A 20,002-nucleotide genomic window follows, 5' to 3' on the forward strand; every position below is an offset into this window, starting at 1 on the left:
TCTGATCTGGGAGAAGTTTACAAAAATTAGCGTTTTGGTTCACTATTTCTCGCTCTTTCGGCGTTTCATTAACTGGATACCCTGCTATGAATATATATATTGGGTGTAGTTAAGAGAACCTCTATGTCACTAAAACCGTCTTATGAGTTTTTTGGAGAAAATGAGAGGACGCTGGGAGACATGCTCTGCTTGCAAATGATCAACCCCCCAGCCCAATCCCATTCATCATTGATTTTGAGGAACTGATGAGTAAGACAGGAATATGTATGTTTGCCTACAAAATCCTCAAATCAGGCCACTGAATGTTCGACATGGGAACTTTGAATCACATAGAAGATACTCCAAAGGCCGAGAAAAATAGAAAGCCTCCCGACGCCCTGAAAAAATCTTGACCATCTCTGACTTCCTCCAATAAGAAAACCTATATTATTATTATACACACGCACACACACCCTCTATCCTCACTCGATCTTGTTCTATTCTATTTTTGAGCTTTGGATGTTAAAGTAAGGAACGAAGCTTAGTGGGGAAACACCGAAGTGCATGGCGCAAATTTAGATTTAAGCCTCACGTTAGATTCCAGATTTGCACATCGAGTCCTGCCCCTACCCAATCCGGGGACGTCACCGCTCTAGTCTTTGGCTGTTTTAAAAGCAAGCGGTTTTTAAAACCCCCAATCCTCCTCTTTGTGTTTGCCTCCTCGGAGTTGCCCCTCTGCAAGCCAAGAGTTCGGGATAGAAAACACCTACGTGGTGTTTTCCCGGGGCTCTCCCGCGCCGCAGTCGGCCGCCAGCCCGCTCGGGCTCCCGCGCCGACGCCTCAGGGGCTCGCCCTCCGACCCCGCCGCCGAGCCCGGCCCGCTCGCAGGGCCCCTCTCCAGCTCCCCCTCCCCGGCGCGCTGCGGCTGGCGCTCCCCAGCCCCGCCTGACGCTGCAGCTGGGCCGGAGACTCGCCATTGGATTAAAAATAGCAGCGTCGCCCGCCCGCCCCGAGCCCCCGGTGCCCGCTCCCGCCCTGCGGCCCGCTCTCCCCGCCCGCCCCGGCTCGCCCGGCTGCGGTCGCCCGCGCAGCCCGCGCGTCCGCCCGCTCGCTGGCGCCACCGCCGCCGGCGGACAGCGCGCTCCGGCTCCGGCTCGGCTCGCTCGGCTCCTGTGCGTGCCGAGGCCATGCAGCGCCGGGGCGCCCTGTTCGGCATGCCGGGCGGCAGCGGAGGCCGGAAGATGGCTGCAGGAGACATCGGCGAGCTGCTGGTGCCCCACATGCCCACGATCCGCGTGCCCAGGTCCGGCGACAGGGTCTACAAGAACGAGTGCGCCTTCTCCTACGACTCCCCCGTAAGTGAGGCGCCTCGGGGGAGGGTCGCGGGGCCGGCGGCCTGCGGCACGTGAAGCCGGGGGAGAAGATGCGCAGTGGCGGCCGGGGACCTCTTCTCTTTCTCTGGGCGGCAGAATTGGCTCAGGAGCACTGCAGTTCGGCAGACAGTGAGCGCCCCAGGGCTGCTGCAGCCGAGGACTGGTGGCTTTGCTCCTCCAGCCTCCCCAGGCTGGAAGGGCCCAATTCCCAGCAGCTTGCACACAGCCCCGCCGCCGTTTAAAGATAGATGAGGTCCAAGAGTTCCCTGTTCCGAACTGCACGTTGCAGATCGTTTGCGTCCTCCCCGGGGCAGAGCGCAGGGCGGGTAGGTGGACGGGATGATTCCCCCACACCCCCGGACACACAGCCCTTCCTTTTGTGGGACCACTTGCTTTGCTCAGGGATCCCCACTCCTGGACAATTCTGATTTGCTCTCTGAGCTTTTCTTCCACCACTTCCCATTTCACCCTACTCCTTTTCTTGCCTTTAGAATGTCAGGGCCGGGCGCGGTGGCTCACGTCTGTAATACCAGCACTTTAAGAGGCGGAGGCGGGCGGATCGCCTGAGGTCAGGAGTTCGAGACCAGCCTGGCTAATATGGCGAAACCCCGTCTTTACTTAAAACCCCCCCAAAATTAGCCGGGTGTGGTGGCGGGCGCCTGTAGTCCCAGCTACTCGGGAGGCTGAGGCTTGAGAATCGCTTGAACCGGGAAGGAGGAGGCCGTAGTGAGCCGAGATCGCGCCACTGTCCTCCAGCCTGGGCGACAAAGCGAGACTCCGTCTCAAAAAAAAAAAAAAAAAAAAAAGAAAAAGGAAAAGAAAAAAAAGGCAGACGAAACCTTCCGGTGCCTCCAATCGGGCAGCAGAAATAGGGGATCTACTGGATTGTGATGGTTTTCTTAAGCCTTTCCCCCTTACCCTTCTAAATGAGTCACTTGGACTGACATGCTCAAGTATAAATTATTAAAAGTTCAATCCCGAGTCGTGACCTCGGAGAATGGAGGAGGAAGCTGAGAGGGATCGCCGCCTTCTACCCGGGGCGGTTGGTGGTGGTTTTCACCTGGTTCTATGTGAAAGTGTGAGAAGCAGCAGGAGGGTGAATGTCCCTTTCAAAAGTCAAAATAGGCTTCAAAGTGACTCAGCTGTCTGGCGTTTATCATGTCTTTTTGAGGACCAAGTTATTTTTATCCACCCACTTTAGATCTCATATGTCACCCGGCAGATCTCAATGCATTGGAAGGCGCATGGATTGGATGGACCGAGGCAGGTCTTGCAATTGTCCAATACCTTTGATTCATAGTATGTGGAGTATTGTCAGAGGGGAAAAGAAAAGTCCAAATGAGCGGCAACATTTCCAAAGTTTCCTTTATTATCTGTGGGTTGATTTTGGCTGGCTGCAAAGGATTTTTGCTCGATACACATTGGAGTATCAGGGTTAGTATCCTCTCTGTGACATTAGTTTTTTTATTTATGGTAATTACATATCATTTGAGGGATAAAACCTAACTTATTTTTTGACTGCTTACTTTTTTTTATTTCGAAAAGATCCAGAGTGGAATGTGAGAATCGGCAGTCCTTTCTTAGTATGTTATCCATAAATTATTTGAAAATGCCATTTTCAGATTGTATGGCCAGTGTTGGGCAGTTCCTAAAGTTGGAGAGGGATGATAGTGGTAACTAACCTAAGCAATTGACAGACTGTTACCTCCACGAGGAAGAAAGTGGCTTAAGTCTTTTAGGATAGCATGACATGGAAAGTGGGGTCAAATGACTTTCCCCATGTTTGATTTGGGCTCTTCTTCAAATTCTGTTTACAAACTTTGCTCTTGGAAGTTTTTGCTGCATAATGTAGTGGATAGCAGGTGTGGAAAAAAAGGCTGATTTTTAAAATTCACTTCCACAAATAGTTATTGGGAGCTTACTGTGTGTTTCTAGAATGTTACTATTCTAGAAACATCTCGTCCAGTGTAGACTGATGATTTCAGTCACATCATAGCAGTTCCTTGTGGGAGACTGGGATTAATTTACAAGGCTGATGAATCAGTATATTTCATTATCTATGTTTCGGGCAGGAAGGGAAGGAAGGTTTGATAATATTTATCTTAAAGCACAGTGCTTGATAATGAGAAGTTTTTTTTTTTTTTTTTTTTTTTTTGAGATGGATTTTTGCTCTTGTTGCCCAGGCTGAAGTGCAATGGCATGATCTCAGCTCACTGCAACCTCCGCCTCCTGGAGTCAAGCGATTCTCCTGCCTCAGCCTCCCAAGTAGTTGGGATTACAGGCGTGTGCCACCACACCAGGCTAGTTTTGTATTTTTAGTAAAGACAGGGTTTCGCCATGTTGGTTAGGCTGGTCTCGAACTTCTTACCTCAAGTGATCCACTCACTTTGGCCTCCCAAAGCACTGGTATTACAGGCATGAGCCACTGCAACCAGCCAGTATTTTGTTATGGTATGTAACACTACACTGTGAGTCCAATAAGGGTTTCTTCAGCACCTACTATGTGCCATCTCATACATGCATGACTGTAAGGACCGTAGAGAGCAAAATCCATTAGTGCTAAACACACCAGAAACTTTAATCCACAAGCGCCATGGGATGTCTTAGGGAAAAGGCCAAAACCAGCTGAGTGGAAAAAAAAATCATCCCTGCATTGGTTACTTTTGAAAAAGGTTATGTACAAAGATGGCTAGAAAATAAGGGAGATCAATATTCCAGGCCAGGGAAATTATGTGTGCAAAGGAGATATAAAGTGTGAATATTTCCCACTAATTTGCCTGAAATGTATTTGGAATAAAAAGATACATTTGGCAAGCAGCAAGAAGTGAGGTAGAACCAAGTAGAGAGTAGACGATGGGGGCCTTGAATCTGGAAAACATTTGGTCTTGATTTTATATGGTCAGTTACGGAAAGCTATTCTTGGTCATGTGATTTAAAATGATGTTGGAGAAAGACTGTGAATCAACAAATCTTTGTGATGTACCTACCCTGTCTGAGGCACTGTCTGTAGACCTTTGCCATTCTTCACCTTTGCGGGATATGAGTAGTGTATTAGTATCTCTATTCTCTTCTTCCTACCTCCTAGGGCTTAACACATAGCAGCTGCTCAATAACAGCTATTTTGGGATGAGCGAGAATTTGTTTTTCACCTACATCTTTGATTTCATCCTGGGCCCACCCTCCCACATTGACGTGTAGGTTCACCTCTCCATGGTTTGGTTCATTGTGCAAGGTCTGTAATGTACCTTCCCAGTGGAGCTTCTTTACAAGACTGAATTCAAGTGGTTCTGGCTCTATGAATCATTTCCATATTGCCTCCCACTAGACCCCGTAAGCACTCCTGTCTAACCCCCAGCGACATGTTCACGTGCTTGTCTCTGCCTTTGAGTGTGACCTTCCTGGAGAGTGGGGACTTTGTGTTATTCCCAGCAGCTGGTCTAGCATCTGGTATATATACCATGAACTCAGTGAATGCTTTGGAAATATATGAATTCCATGGAGTTACAGGCTCTGCACATGGTGAGGGTAAAACATATGGGAAATGTTGAGAAAGGAATCAGGGGGATTATCACATAGAATGTGATGACTTCATTGTGGGGGGCAAATGTGAAGGAGAGAGCCCAGACTGGCAGTGTTTGAATCCTATCTCTGTCACCCAGTGTGTAACTTCTCTGAGCCCCAGTTTCTCCATCTGTAAAATGGAGACAATAACAACCTATCTCAAAAGGTTGTTTTGTGGATTAAATAAATTAATACATAAAGTGTGTCTGACCAATTAGTAATCACATTCACATTTGCTTTAAAAAAGGAGGAAAGGCCAGGTGAGGTGGCTCACACCTGTAATCCCAGCACTTTGGGAGGCCAAGGCAGATGGATCACCTGAGGTCAGGAGTTCGAGACCAGCCTGGCCAACGTGGTAAAACCCCGTCTCTCCTAAAAACACAAAAATTAGCTGGGCATGGTGGTGCACACCTGTAATCCCAGCTACTGGGGAGTAGGGGTTGGGGGGGTGCTGAGGCAGGAGAATTGCTTGAATTCCAGAGGTGGAGGTTGCAGTGAGCCGAGACTGCGCCACTGCACTCCAGCCTGGGCAACAGAGCGAGACTCCGTCTCAAAAATAAATAAATAAATAAATAAATAAATAAAAAAGGAGGAAAGAGAGAAGAATAGAAGGAAGTAAAAAGAAAGCAAAATAGTCAGTCATGACCGGGTGTGGTGGCTCATGCCTGTAATCCTAGCACTTTGGGAGGCCGAGGCAGACAGATCACGACATCAAGAGATCAAGACCATCCTGGCCAACGTGGTGAAACTCCATCTCTACTAAAAAAAATACAAAAATTCTAAAATTATCTATTAGAACTCTGTCTAAAAAAAAAAAAAAAAAGAGAGAGAGAAAGAAAAAGAGTTAATCACAAATTGTAAGCCCGAGAGTCTGGTTGTCAGGGGTTATGTAGGAAGTTTTGTGTGCTTAAGTGGAGGAGGGATGTCTTGGTTCACACTTCTGCTTGTAAGCCTCCCTGGACCAGCATGGAAATCTCCTCTCATCTCTTTGGTTGTTGAGCTGCTCATTTATCTGGATGTACTTTGGTCCTGTGTCTCTTCAGTTTCCAGGTGGTCAATTCCAGTGAGGCGAGTCTCTGGCTTGTCCATGTGTAAGACTCATTTCCTTTTCTTTCTCAGCCTCCCAAGTGGCTGGGATTACAGATGCCCGCGATCGCGCCTGGCTACTTTTTTGTATTTTTAGTAGAGATGGGATTTCACTATGTTGGCCAGGCTGGTCTTGAACTCCTGACCTCGTGATCCACCCACCTTGGCCTCCCAAAGTGCTGGGATTACAGGTGGGAGCCACCGCACCAGGCCAACTCATTTCCTTTTCTAAGACCACCTTCCTCTTGTGATCATTTTTCTGGGCTCTCTCTCAACCTTCACCTTCTGCTTCAGACTTCATCCTTTCCTTTGAATGCCTGCATTACGTAGTCTGTGTCATGCAGCACAACGGCTCTAGTCTGTCCTCATGGTTTGCTCTCTCGTGCTAATTTTGCCCCCCTGCCCACTTGCATTGTAAGTGGAGCTGTTTATGCCTTCTCTTAGCTTGGGTCAACTGAAAATGGGGAGGCTTAGACAAGGCAGTTTATTTTGGAAAGTTATCCCAGGGAACAGAAGTGGAATTATGAGCAAGAGAATAGTGACAAAGAGAAAGAAAGAAAGTCATTCTGAGAATGAGTATGGAACTGGCTTCCACAGTGGGCAGCTAGAGCTAAACCTCACTGAGGACTCCCTGGGTAACTGCAGAGTGTGCCTCAGAATTGTCCACTTGAGATGGAGCAGAGGGGAGTACAGTATTTATCCACTGACTCCCATCCTCCATTGGTCAAGGTTTGTTCTAGGGGTGGAGAAGCCCTCACTCTTCCAAGTCTGTATTTGTAGGCACTGAGTCTGCAAATGGGAAGTATTTTGACAGGCTGAGCAGGACCAGCAGCAGCTGAGAAGCAAGAGGTCCTCAGTGCAGCTGAGGCTAAGACTGTTGGGCCGCACCTGCATGACAATCAGCTGCCCACAGTGGCTGAACCAAAAAGGTGACTGGAGGGGATATGAGACTCAGCATAAATGGTTGCCCCTTACCCCCACCTCTTCTTCCCTTCTCGCATCAGGACTGGTTTGTAAGAAGGAACTTTTTTCCCATTTTTAGAAGTTCTGAGATGGCTCAGTAATATTGAGATGTCACTGTTGGTTCTTTGTCTTCTTGGGAGTCTTTGGAAAACTCTGATGACAGGGACCTGGTGGGAGTGGCTGGTTTAGATATCCACCAGGAAAGGCTTTGAGATCTCCATCTACTTGTGGGAACACTTCATGTTAGGGGCTCAGTGAATCTTTCTTTCTGTCCTTTCTTCCACAAATATTTATTGATGTGCCTGGTATTCTTTCAGGCATTGCCAGTAATAATAATGACATCTCACATGTATGTAGAGCAGTTTTCAAACTGTGCTCCCTGGACCAGCAGCACTAGCATGTCTTGGGAACTGCTAATTCTTGGGTCCCACCCCAGACCTTCTGAAACAGAATATCTGGGGGTGGGGGTGTAGCAGTCTGTGTGTTAATAAGCAATTTGGGTGATTCTGAAACATGCCAAAGTTTGAGACCTAGTGATAGGGCACTTACTAGGTGCCATGCATCATTCCAAGCCTTCTCATTATTGCATATATTATTATACGTATATGAACTCATTATTTAATCATCACAACAAACCTATGTTTTATACTGTTACCATTTTGCAGATGAGGAAACTCAAGTACAAAGATCACATAGAGAGCAAGTGGTAGAGCTGGGATATGAATCTGGATTGTCTGACTCTAGAATCTGTTTAAAACCATTTTGGCTAGGTGTGGTGGCTCACACCTATAATCCCAGCACTTTGGGAGGTGGAGGCGGGAGGATCACCTGAGGTCAGGAGTTTGAGATTAGCCTTGCCAACATGGCAAAACGCCGTCTCTACTAAAAATACAAAAATTAGCCAGGCGTGGTGGCGGGTGCGTGTAGTCCTAGCTACTCGGGAGGCTGAAACAGGGAGAATCGCTTGAATCTGGGGGGCAGCGGTTGCAGTGAGCCAAGATCCTGCCATTCCACTCCAGCCTGGGCGACAGAGCAAGACTCTGTCTCAAAAGACAAGCAAACAAAACATTTTAACTTGTTTTAATTGTACAATTAGTGGCATTAAATTACATTTGCATTGAAACATTTTAACTCATTTTCATTGTACAATTCAGTGGCATTAAATTACATTCGCATTGCTGTGTCACTACGCATTGTTGTGTAAATATCACTACTGTCGATCTCCAGTTTTTCATCTTTCCAAACTGAAACTCTGTATTTATTTGACAATAAACCCTCATTTCTCCCTTCTCCTAGCCCCTTGTAATTTCCATTCAACTTTCTGTCCCTGTGAATTTGCTTATTCTAGGCACTTTATACAAGTGGAATTACACAGTATTTGTCCTTTTGTGTCTGGCTTATTTCATTTAGCATAATGTTATCAAGTTTCAGTGTTGTAGCACGTATCCGAATTTCCTTCCTTCTTAAGGCTGAATAATATTCCATCATATATATGTACATGTATTAAATTTTTTGTCCATTCACCTGTTAATGGACATCGGGTTGTTTCTACCTTTTGACTGTTGTGAATAAAGCTGCTTCAATTGTTGGTGTACAAGTATTTGTTTGAGTCCCTGTAGATTCTCTGCATTTTACCATTGTACTATGCACGTTGCCTTGCAGGCAAGGAGACTTCCCATCATAATGCTTACTTGCAGGGAGAAAAAAAAGTTAATTTAGGATCTCTGTGGAAAACTCTTCCTTCTAATGGATAAACTGATACGAGATAGTAAAGCAAAATTTAGGAGCAGACAGACTTTTTTTCCACTTTGAAGATACAAACTTAAAGTAAATCTTATTAGTTTCACATGTCAAAAGTTTCCTTCCAAAAGCAACTAGCTGAAAAGTTGTTCTCAAGCAGTGATTCTCAAGCTTTCTGACCTCTTTATACGCTTAAACATTTTTGAGAACCACAGAAAGCTTTTGTGTGATGTCTGCTGCTATTTACCATACTAGAAATTAAAACTGAGAAAAATTTAAAACAATTCGAACAATTACATTCTATTAGCTTTCGAAATGATGTCATTGCATGTCATGTAGCCTTGAGAAAATGCCACTGTATGCTGTGAGAGAATGAGAGAGAGAAAGGCAAGTAACTTCATGTTATGATAATAGTTTTGACCTCCCAAATTACTTAAAGACTCTGGGGTGTCACAGGGTTACCAGGCCTTACTTTGGAAACCAAAGTTCTAGAGTTTAGGTAAGAAGATATAACCACTTATTCTAGTCACATACCTCACCTGAAATGTAGCTTTTATGGGTTCACATTAAATTATTGTCTTAATTTTAGCTCAAGCATAGATGTCATATGTTGCATGCACATTCTTTTTGAAGCAAATTAAAATTTAGAGAATTTGATCGACACTTTTTGAAAAAATTAGAGCTACTTGAGCTGGGAATTGACTATTTCATAGATAGGAATTTTTTTTTATTCTCTGAACTGTGAGTTTCATTGTAGGGTGACCTGGCTGGGCTGTTTATTTGGGGAAGCTTAAATGTTAGTGTCTTAATTTTTTTTTTTTTTTTCGTTTGGCTACCAGTTAGGAGACTATTCTGATCTCTTGTCTGGAAAATATAGGCCTGTCTGCCAATATTCAGGGAACTGAGTGGGAGCAGAGGGTGAAGGTGGTCCCCCCATCTGGGTATTGGATACCAGCTGGATAGTGCCTGTAGGTTCTCAGCTGTGTCTGTGCTTTGCTAAGCTTCTCCCATCATTGCAGGGGCTGGCTCCTGGACATTGCATTTCCCAGAGTCTCTTGGTGGTAAGATTCTGATATTGATTTTTCCAGTAAGAGATTTAGAAGGCAAAAAAGAAGGAGAAGCTAGCCACTTTCCTATTGCAACTGTGGCACCTGGTCGATCTGAGGTTTTCCTAGCAGCATCTGAGTGTCCTTCTGGGACACAGTTAGCTCAGTGGTGGGGGATCTGACGTCATCTGTGCAGTTTCTTGTGACGCTTGCACATCCTGATTTCCTGAGCATAGGCAGTGATTTCTCTGACTATGGCTCTCACTGCCCTTCCCATGATTTTTTAAGCTTTTAATTTCCTGTATCAAATCTCTTCCTGCCTGTAATACCTAGAATAGCATCTATTTTCTGACCAAATCTGGACCGATACACATACATTCTCTTAGTCCCCATGTTCGTGATGGTGCCCCTATTCTTAACTAAGCCCATTCTTCCCCAGCGCTGAAACCTTTGTTTTCATCTGCTTTAGAGAATCATTCTCCAGTTCTTTGCCAGGAAAGGGAGGAACGTCTGGGAGTGGAGGTGAGATTTGGGGCTCTGATGGCTACGTAAAAACTCTTTTTCTTTATTTTAGCTCCTACTTCACCCCATCATCCAGAGTTATCTTGAACTGCCAGTTCTGGAGTCTTTTGGGCATTCTGGGGTGAAGATCAGGTTGGATCTTGGCTTTCCCTGCTGCTGGCCTAGGATTCAGCTCTGTCGCCATCTTAGTCTCTTAGCATTCATTTAGTCCAGCTTTCCAGACTTTAGTGCTATAGCTTATGTCTTTAAAAAATCCCTTTGCTGTCCTTTGATTGGGGTTTCAGAAAAGAGTGAAATGGATGTCTTTGTGTCATTTGCCCTGTGTACCCTAAAATCCTGCTTTTCTAAAATCATAATCAAGAAGTCACTTGCTGTCCCTTTTGGACAGTAGTTCATTACCTTTAAAGTTGTACCATTTTTAGAGCTTTGGAATGTGAGAGATGATGCTGATCCTGCCAGGAAGACGTTTTGGAAAAGTTCACGTTCTCTGCTCATTTTGAATCTGGACATCTGTGCAACTCTGAATTCTCTTTTTCCTCCCCTGCATTCCTCTTCCTATGGACTGGAGCTCAGTTAAAGGAGCGGCCATCCATTTTAGTGCCCCAGATTGAGAGATGTATGGTATCATCCATTCTACCTCCCTCTCTCTCTTTTTATTTCTTAAATTGTGATAAAATAAATACATATAACATAAACTTTACCATGTTAACCATTTTAAAATGTACAGTTCAGTGGCGTTGAAGTACATTCACACTGTTTTGCAATTATCACCGTCTGTCTTCAGAATTCTTTTCATCTTGCAAAATAGAAACTCTGTACCCATTAAACAATGACTCCCTGTTCTCCCCTTTTCTCAGCCTCTGATAGCCACCATTCTACTTTTTGTCTCTCAGATTTGACCACTCTAGGTACTTTATGCAAGTGGAATCATGCAATATTTGTCCTTTTTGACTGACTCATTTCACTTGGCATAATGTCCTCAAGGTTAATCCACGTTGTTGTGTCAGTTTTCTTTCAGGATAATATCCCATTGTGTATATACACTGCATCTTGTTTATCCAGTCATCTGTCAGGGACACTGTGTTGCTTCCACCTTTTGGCTCCTGTGAATCGTGCTGCTATGAACATGGCTATCTCACTGTCTCTTTTAGCATCACATCCCATTAATCACCAAATTCTGGTATATCCTCCTCTTACCCTTGCATTGCTAAGGCTCAGGCCCTCATCCTTTATTGCCTGGACTGTTGCAGAAGCTTCCTAACAACCACCTTGCTTTCCCTTCCTGTCTGTCACACTGCACTCTCAGATATTTTTAAAAATAGAGGTCTGATCATGTCATTTTCCTGCCTTGAAATCCTCAATGGTGCCATTCAGACTTTTCTAACATGGCACATCACCTCAGTTTATCCAAAGCTGTTGATCCAGCTTTCCTGACCTCTGCTTACTTTCTTTCTGTCTCAAAGGACTTTCTATTCTCTAGGTGCTCCGTGCTCTTGCCCCTCCATGTGCTTGCTCATGCTCTTGCATTGACCTGGAATGCATTCTCTCACCCTTCAGCCCCCTGGAAAAGCCCTGTTGGTCCTTTAAAGCCAGCTCAGGTGTTCTCTGTGAGGACTCCTCCCATCCTCATAAGCTGAGTTAGATATCTGTTTTCCTTTGCTTTCACTTTCTACATCTTTGTCATGGGTGGGATACAGATTGTGGGGATGTGGAATAGCTGAGGTCTTGGAGAATTAAAAGGAAAAGAGTAGAGAACTAAAAACCACACAATTTGTGAACCTGTGCCATTAAGCCTGTATCTTTTCTGATTTTCTGTTTTTTTTTTTTTTTTTTTTTTTTTTTTTTTTTTTTTTAATGGAGTCTCGCTCTGTTGCCCAGGCTGGAGTGCAGTGGCATGATCTTGGCTCACTGCAACCTCCGCTTCCCGGGTTCAAGCTGGGATTACAGGCGTGTGCCACCATGCCCAGCTATTTTTTTTGTATTTTTACTAGGGACAGTGTTTCACCATGTTGGTCAGGTTGGTCTGGAACTCCTGACCTCAAATGATCTGCCCGCCTCAGCCTCCCAAAGTGCTGGGATTACAGGCATGAGCCACCGCACCCAGCTGCCAATATGGTATTTTCATGTTATCTTATTATCTGAAACATCATAGGTTTGACCCTTGAAAAGCCAGGGAAAAGTGTCTTGGGTACTTGCTGAGTGTTATTTGTGTTGTGGTTCTAGGGTGCTTGGTAAAAGATCCCACATTGGGCCCCTCAGGGAGATGACAAAAGGACTGGGATCTATGGTTGCAGATCAGGCCTCTGTCTGGTCTGTTCAGTATTGTGGTGATCAGTTAGGACTCCCCTTGTTCCCACGCACAGGGAAGATGTGAACACGAACATCTATTTTTAGGGCTAGAACAACAGGACAATGTAACAATGACAAGAATGTAATGAATCTGAATATGCCTCTGGACAGAGATGTTGCTTGAGGTGCAGGATAGGATGTACCTCATGTGGTAAGATTAAAAAGGAAAGACCATGCACCGTGGTTCACGCCTATAATCCCAGCACTTTGGGAGGCCGAGGTCGGCGGATCACCTGAGGTTAGGAGTTCAAGATCAGCCTGGCCAACATGGTGAAATTCTGTCTCTACTAAAAATACAAAACTTAGCCTGGCATGGTGGCAGGCACCTGTAATCCCAGCTACTCAGGAGGCTAAGGCAGGATAATTGCTTGAACCTAGGAGGTGGAGTTTGCAGTGAGCCATGATCATGCCATTGCACTCCAGCCCAGGCAACAGAGTAAGACCTTGTCTCAAAAGAAAAAAAAAAGATTAGAAAGGAAACATTCTGCTTTGTGTTAATTAGCAAGTGTTAATACTGACTTATGGCTTACTGTACACTCTGCGCTGCAGGAAGTATTATAGGGGGAGAGAGGGTGTAAGTGGGAGGGAAACAGAGGACCATGGCAGAGAAGAGTGTGACATGGATCTCTATCATAGTGGAGTGTGTATGCTAATTTCAAGTGTCCATTATGGAAAGTCTGGCATGAGGACGTAACCGCTTGAGCTAACTCCAATCCGTCAAGTGTCTATTATGAATCAAATACTATGCCAGGCACTTTTATGTACGTCATCTCATTTAATTATGATAGTAATTGGCTTACATGTTATAGTTACGATTTTGCCCCTGTTTTACAGATGAGGAATGGAGAGTCAGAGAGGTTAGGTAATTTCTTCAAGGATTTGTTCAAAGATGGCTTCATGACAGAGTTGGTCTTTAAACCCTGATGAGTCATGAAGTTAGACCCTGCAGCACTTACAGGATATGTAAGGCTTTTCTTTTTTTTGAGACAGAGTCTTGCTGTGTCGCCCAGGCTGGAGTGCAGTGGTGTGATCTCGGCTCACTGCCACCTCCGCCTCCCCAGTTCGAGTGAGTCTTGTGCCTCAGCCTCCTGAGTAGCTGGGACCACAGGCATGCACCACTTTGCCCAGCTAATTTTTGTATTTTCAGTAGAGATAGGGTTTCTCCATGTTGGTCAGGGCGTTCTTGAACTCCTGACCTCAAGTAATCTGCCTGCCTTGGCTTCTCAAAGTGTGGGATTACAGGCATGAGCCACTGCACCCAGCTGGATATTTAAGCTTTAAACAATGTGGTGCTTAAAATTTGTGAGAGGAGATTTTAGACCTGGGAATAATCAACAAAGTCTAGAAGAGTTACTGGCCTGGACAACTGGATGGAATCCAAAGAGGCAGCACTTTGGAGGGGAAGGGTGAACAAAGGTATGGAATTGGGACCAACTTGACTTGCATGTGAGACAGTAAAAATTGTCTTATGGAAGAGAAGATTCCTGGGGAGACTGGAAAGCAAAGTTGAATCTTCTGTGGGATGTAAAAGAGGTTGGTCTTGATTAGACCTGAGGGAGCAGCCAATTATGAGCAAGGGAACAGCATGGGGATGGTTGTCCTCTGGTGCTACTGTTCTGGAAGTGGAATGAGGAATAGGTGGGAGTGGCTACAGGAAGCAGGGTTGAAAGTAATTCACATATTGTATCCTTTGTGTAAAGCTGCTGAATTGCTCCTTTGGAGGTGCCATTTGGGGCAGGTTCTGCCATTGAGTGTCCAGCCTGTTCTTTGGAAGAAGCCTCAGTTGGTGTAAATTCTCTCTCTAGGTCCCCAGTTTTATTGCTGGACACAAGCTGATTAGGACAAGTGGGCTGTGAGGGCCCCTGTCTTGCAGCTCCTTCACCGGTGTCTCGAAGCCCAGCACCTTGGGTCTTGCCACTGTTTTTGTCAGGGAGCTGTCAATCTGGAGTGGCCACTTCCCAGGGACTCCAGCTGTCCTTTTGCATTTGGGGAGTGGAGCTGGCAAAGCCTGCTGAAACCTCTCTCCTGCCCCTCAGGAAAGCTTGGCAGGGTGCCTGGTGCAGGCTGCTTACTTGAGTGGGGCTGCCCTCCTTTGCCTGTCCCTCCTGCTTTCCTTGAATGAAACAGTCTTGAAAAAAAGAGAAACTGCTCTTTTCCCCAGGCCCCCACGAGAGCGTGTGCTTGCCGACAGCCGCCCACCTGGCTCCTGTCACCAAAACGACATCTGCTTCTCAGTAGCACCAGGCAGCCCGCAGGGGGCTAGACTGGCCTGGGCTCAAATCCACCTCCACTTACTACTTAGCAGCCATGTGACTTCAACAAATGCTTTAATGTCACTGAATTCCTGTGAGCCTTGGTTTCCCCCTTTGTAGTGCCTTACCTTGCAGGGTTGTTGTAATCACAGCTGTCCATTCAACCTATCTTATTGCTGTCCTCTCTGGAACTCTCCCCTCCCTAGCTCTCACTTTTAAGCTAGTGGATGTGTAGCAGAGGTACTTGCCCTTTTATTAGTGGTTTAATGAGGGGTTCCCTTCGAGAAGATGAAATGGCATTTATGGAGTCTTAGGGTTGCCGAAGAGAGACGTCTTTTACTTGGTAATTCTGCATAAGGCTCTACTCAACAGTGAAAGCTTTTGCTGGCCTCTTTGATGGGGACTCTGTTCTGGGCCATTGTTCATACTCAAATTCAGATCCGAGGGATGGGCTTTTATGGGTTAGCCTGGAAATTCAATCTTCGTGTTTATCAGGGGGATTTCATCCTGAAGAAAACCATCACTTTTAAAAAATAAAATAAAAATAAGAAATGACTATAAAAGGTGTACTGTTGACAAGGTGGTTTCACATTTTCTTTTTGTGTGTAAGCTGGGGACTGCTGCAGGTGCCCAGTTCACTGTGTTCGTATGCTGATGGTTTCCATGTTACCCATTTGTCCTGAGAGTATTGTAGTAATTCAACTTCGTGCCCTGCCTCTGGCCTTCCCCAGCTGCGGTGGGGTCAGTATCCTCATTGCTCAAAATACCCAGAGGAATGATCCTTTTTTTTTTTTTTTTTTTTTTTTTTGGACAGAGTTTTGCTCTTCTTGTCCAGTTTGGAGTGCAATGGAGCGATCTCGGCTCACTGCAACCTCTGTCTCCTGGGTTCAAGTGATTATTCTGCCTCAGCCTCCCGAGTAGCTGGGATTACAGGCATGCATCACCACACCTGGCTAATTTTTATATTTTTAGTAGAGATGGGATTTCTCCATGTTGGTCAGACTGGTCTTGAACTCACAGCCTCAGGTGATCCGCCCGCTTTGGCCTCTCAAAGTGCTGGGATTACAGGCATGAACCACCATGCCCGGCTGCTTCAGTTTTATACTTATCAAAAAAGTTAATAAATGATGCCTCAGTAGAACACTAAATTTATAGTGTAGTCAAAACTTAGTTGTTCAGACTCTGCCTTTAGCTGTGCAGGACCAGGCTGTACAGCTCTAATGCATAGGAGTCCTCTGCAGAAAGGGAGACAGTCAAAGTCAGAGCAAGCTGGAGGAATCATTACTGCATTAACATTTCAACATTTATTTATTTATATATTTTTTAGAGATGGGGTCTCGCTGTGCTGCCCAGGCTGGCATCGATCTCCTGGGCTCAAGTGGTCCTCCCACCTCAGTCTTTTGAGTAGCTGGGACTACAGGTGTGCGCCACCATGCCTGCTGCTGGATTAGTATTTCCGTTTTTTTCTTAACATTTCATGGCCACAGATGTTTTATCAGTGTTTAGCAGCAAGGCCAATATTCTCTTTGTTCTTTCCTACCTAGTTTATGTGGACACATTTATTTCACTGAATCTGCTGTTGAAACCAAGATTTTAGATTTTGCAACTATTGTATTCTGGTAATTTTGTTTTACTGGTGACCTGTTTGATTATTCCCTGCTAGCCAGCCTGTTTTCTTTCTTTCTCTGTTTATTTGTTTTTTGAGACGAAGTCTCACTCTGTTGTTCAGGCTAGAGTGCAGTGGTGTGATCTTGGCTCACTGCAACCTTGACCTCCTGGGCTCAAGCAGTTCGCCTGCCTTGGCCTCCCAAAGTGCTGAGATTACAGGCATGAGCCACTGCATCCAGCCCTATTTTCTGATAATGCTTTTCTCCATTGTATTTCCCCCTTCTGTGTGTTGCATGCTTGCCACCCTTGATCTGGAATCTTGTTTTACTTTCTTATTGCTCACTTGCTTCTTACCTATGAGTGCTTAATTTGCTCATTTGCTTCTTGTTTATGGGTGCTTAATTTTTGCAATTTAAAACTCTTGTCTGGTTTGCTCTAGAAGCGAGAATATACTGGAGATCTGTGCTCTGGTTATTGGAACACTCATGTCTGTCATTCGGACATGGAAGTAAGTACCTGAGAGGTTGAATTCATAGGTAGGTGGTTGCTTGATGAAAGCAAAGGTTGGGCAGAGACAGGAGGGTGCTCTTATGTACTCAGTAATGAATCAGAACCATTAGGAGTTGTCCTCACTTCCACCCTTTTCCACATGCCTCTACACCTAATCCATCTCCTGGGCTAGTGTGCTCTATCCTAAAATTATATCCTGGCTGGGCACAGTGGCTCACGCCTCTAATCCCAGCACTTTGGGAGGCCAAGGCGGGCAGATCACCTGAGGTCAGGAGTTTGAGACCAGCCTAGCCAACATGGTGAAACCCCATCTCTAATAAAAATACAAAAATTAGCCGGTGTGGTGGCACACGTCTGTGGTCCCAGCTACTCGGGACGCTGAGGCATGAGGATCTCTTGAACTCGGGAGGCAGAGGTGCAGTAAGCTGAGATCACGCCACTGGACTCCAGCCTGGGCTAAAGGGCAAGACTCCATCTCAAAAACAAACAAACAAACAAACAAAAAAATTAAATAAATAAATAAAATACAATAATATCCTGACACTGCCCATTTCCCTGTCTCTGCTGTCAGCCCCCTTCCCTCTTTCTCCTGTCACCTTCCCCAGGCTAAGCCACCATCTGGCCTTGTTTAGACAAAGGCTGTCTAAAAGAGCTTTCTGAGATGATGGAATTATTCTGTGTCTGAGCTGTCCAATAGGGTAGCCACTAGCCATCTTTGGCTGTTGAGCACTTGAAATTGGCCAGTGCGGTAGAGGAACTGAAGTTTTAATTTAACTTAATTTAAATTTAAATATTCACATATGGCTAGTGGCTACCATATTAGACAGTGTGGGTCTAGACTATACAGTAGCCTCTCAACTGCATATTCTCTTGACCCTCCCCCCGCCATAATTCTTCCACAGTAGCCAGAGTGATCTTTGAAAAATGTAGATGAGATCATGGCACTTCTCACTTTAGAAGCCTCCAGTGGCTTTGCTTCTGCCCAGTGTGCACCCAGCTCTCCCCTGGCGTGCAAGGCTTTCTTGAGCTGACCTTTGCAGCCCTCTCCTTCTGTACTGTCACCACCTTTTTCTCATGCTTCTCCAGCACCTGGCTGGCTTTCTATCCTTCAAAGCAGTAGCCAAGCTTTTTTTGGAGTTGGGACCTTTGCACATGCTTTTGCATCTGGAGAGGGTACTCTTCCTTCTTTGCTTGCCTGACTACTCATCATCTTTGAAGTCTCAGCCTCCTAGAGACAACCCTGTCTCCTGTCTGTATAAAGACCCCAATCCTCAGGCTCCTCTTATCACTGCTGGGAATTATCTTTGATGTCTCTTTCTTGCTTGTTGCCTGTCTCTTTTTACTAGGATGTAGATGTCATTAGGGCATCACCCTTGCTGGGTCTCTGATGTCTTGCATTGAGGGACTGAACACACTCCTTCTGCCCTTCACCCCCATGGCCTTCTTTTGCCTCTAGAGAAGACATCACAGCCTCACTCTCATGGCTTCTTTTCCATTCTCCACATTGACCACCCCCTTCTGTAAACATGAGTGGCAGCCAACTAGAGTACAGTGTTCCTGATTAGTTTCACTTTTCCCAGTTGTAATCACAGTCTCATTTGCCTCCCTGAGGTTACACTCCTTATCACCTCTATTTTACTTGTTCCCGAATTTCCTCAGCTGCAGATCTCAAGGTAATCTCTTATTAATCTCAAATTATTGGCCAGGCACAGTGGCTCATGCCTGCAATCCAACAATTTTTTTATTTTGTTTTGAGACAGAGTCTTGCTCTGTCACCCAGGCTGGAGTGCAGTGGCGTGATCTCGGCTCACTGCAACCTCTGCCTCCTGGGTTCCAGCGATTCTTCTGCCTCAGCCTCCTGAGTAGCTGGGATTACAGGTGTGCGCCACCATGCCCGGGTAATTTTTGTATTTTTATTGGAGACGGGGTTTCACCATGCTGGCCAGGCTGCTCTCGAACTCCTGACCTCAGGTGATCTGCCTGTCTCGGCCTCACAAAGTGCTGGGATTACAGGCGTGAGTCATTCTGCCTGGCCAATCCCAGTACCTTTGGAGGCTAAGGTGGGTGGATTACTTGAGATCAGGAATTAGAGACCAGCCTGGACAACATGGCAAAACCCCATCTCTACTAAAAATACAAAAATTAGCCAGGCATGGTGGTGGGCACCAGTAATCCCAGCTACTTGGGAGGCTGAGGCAGGAGAATCCCTTGAACCCGGGAGGCAGAAGTTGAAGTGAGCTGAGATTGCTCCACTGCATTTCAGCCTGGGCGATAGAGTGAGACTCTCTCAAAGATAAAAAATAAAAATCTCAAGTTATTGCCACCACGCTTTACTTTGAGTAGTGGAAATGTACAGCCCCCATAAAGCTGTGTGGTTGGGAAGCCAGGTTGAGAAAAGGGAGCATATCTAAATACATTCAGTTAAAAAACTTTTATTTGTATTTTAATTAAAAAATGAATCTATGTTCCTGAAGAGAAATTAAAAAATGCCAGAAGAGAATGGGAAGAAAACAAATTCCCACATTGTCTCCCCATGCTGAGATAACATCATATGCCAGGAAGAGTGTGCATGTCACGTATATTATAACAGCATACACAGTGTTTTGTTACCTGCTTTCCTCACCCCAAATTACCATGTGCATATTTTTTCTATCAGTAAATAGTCATCCACAAGTCAATTTCAAATAGCTGAAGAGTGTTACATTTCATGGAGGTACCATAAATTATTAAGCAAATCTGTTCTTGGGCATTTGGGTTGCTTTTTTTTTTTACAATTACAAGCAGCTCATTTGGTTAATTTTTTTTCCTGTCTGCTCTTTTTTGAGTCAATGTTCTAGAAAATATTGTGTTCTGGTCTTCTTGGCCTTCCTTTTCCAAGGGTGTGTGAGTCACCGTCTTCCCGTGGTGTTAGTATATGATTTGTCCCGGCGTGGATTTGTTGTGACTCCATCTACCTACATTATGTTTCTCTTTGCAGCAATGACCACTTGTTTTCCACAGGAGACACTGTTCT

General features: G+C 45.4%; 1 protein-coding gene across 2 annotated transcripts in view; it reads left to right on the forward strand.

Moving 5' to 3' along the window:
* Positions 1-1,032: 1,032 nt before the first annotated feature.
* USP13 (ubiquitin specific peptidase 13) overlaps positions 1,033-20,002 on the forward strand; it is a 148,083-nt gene continuing 129,113 nt past the window's right edge. The window contains exon 1 of one of the 2 annotated variants that reach the window (XR_013413406.1): positions 1,033-1,334. Coding sequence is in view for 1 of the 2 variants with exons in the window: in NM_001265638.1 (NP_001252567.1) it covers positions 1,167-1,334 (168 nt within the window). In the remaining variant the exon portion in view is untranslated. 2 annotated transcript variants of the gene reach the window in all.

Source organism: Macaca mulatta, chromosome 2 (genome assembly GCF_049350105.2).
Source record: "Macaca mulatta isolate MMU2019108-1 chromosome 2, T2T-MMU8v2.0, whole genome shotgun sequence".
NCBI classification, from domain to species: domain Eukaryota; kingdom Metazoa; phylum Chordata; class Mammalia; order Primates; family Cercopithecidae; genus Macaca; species Macaca mulatta.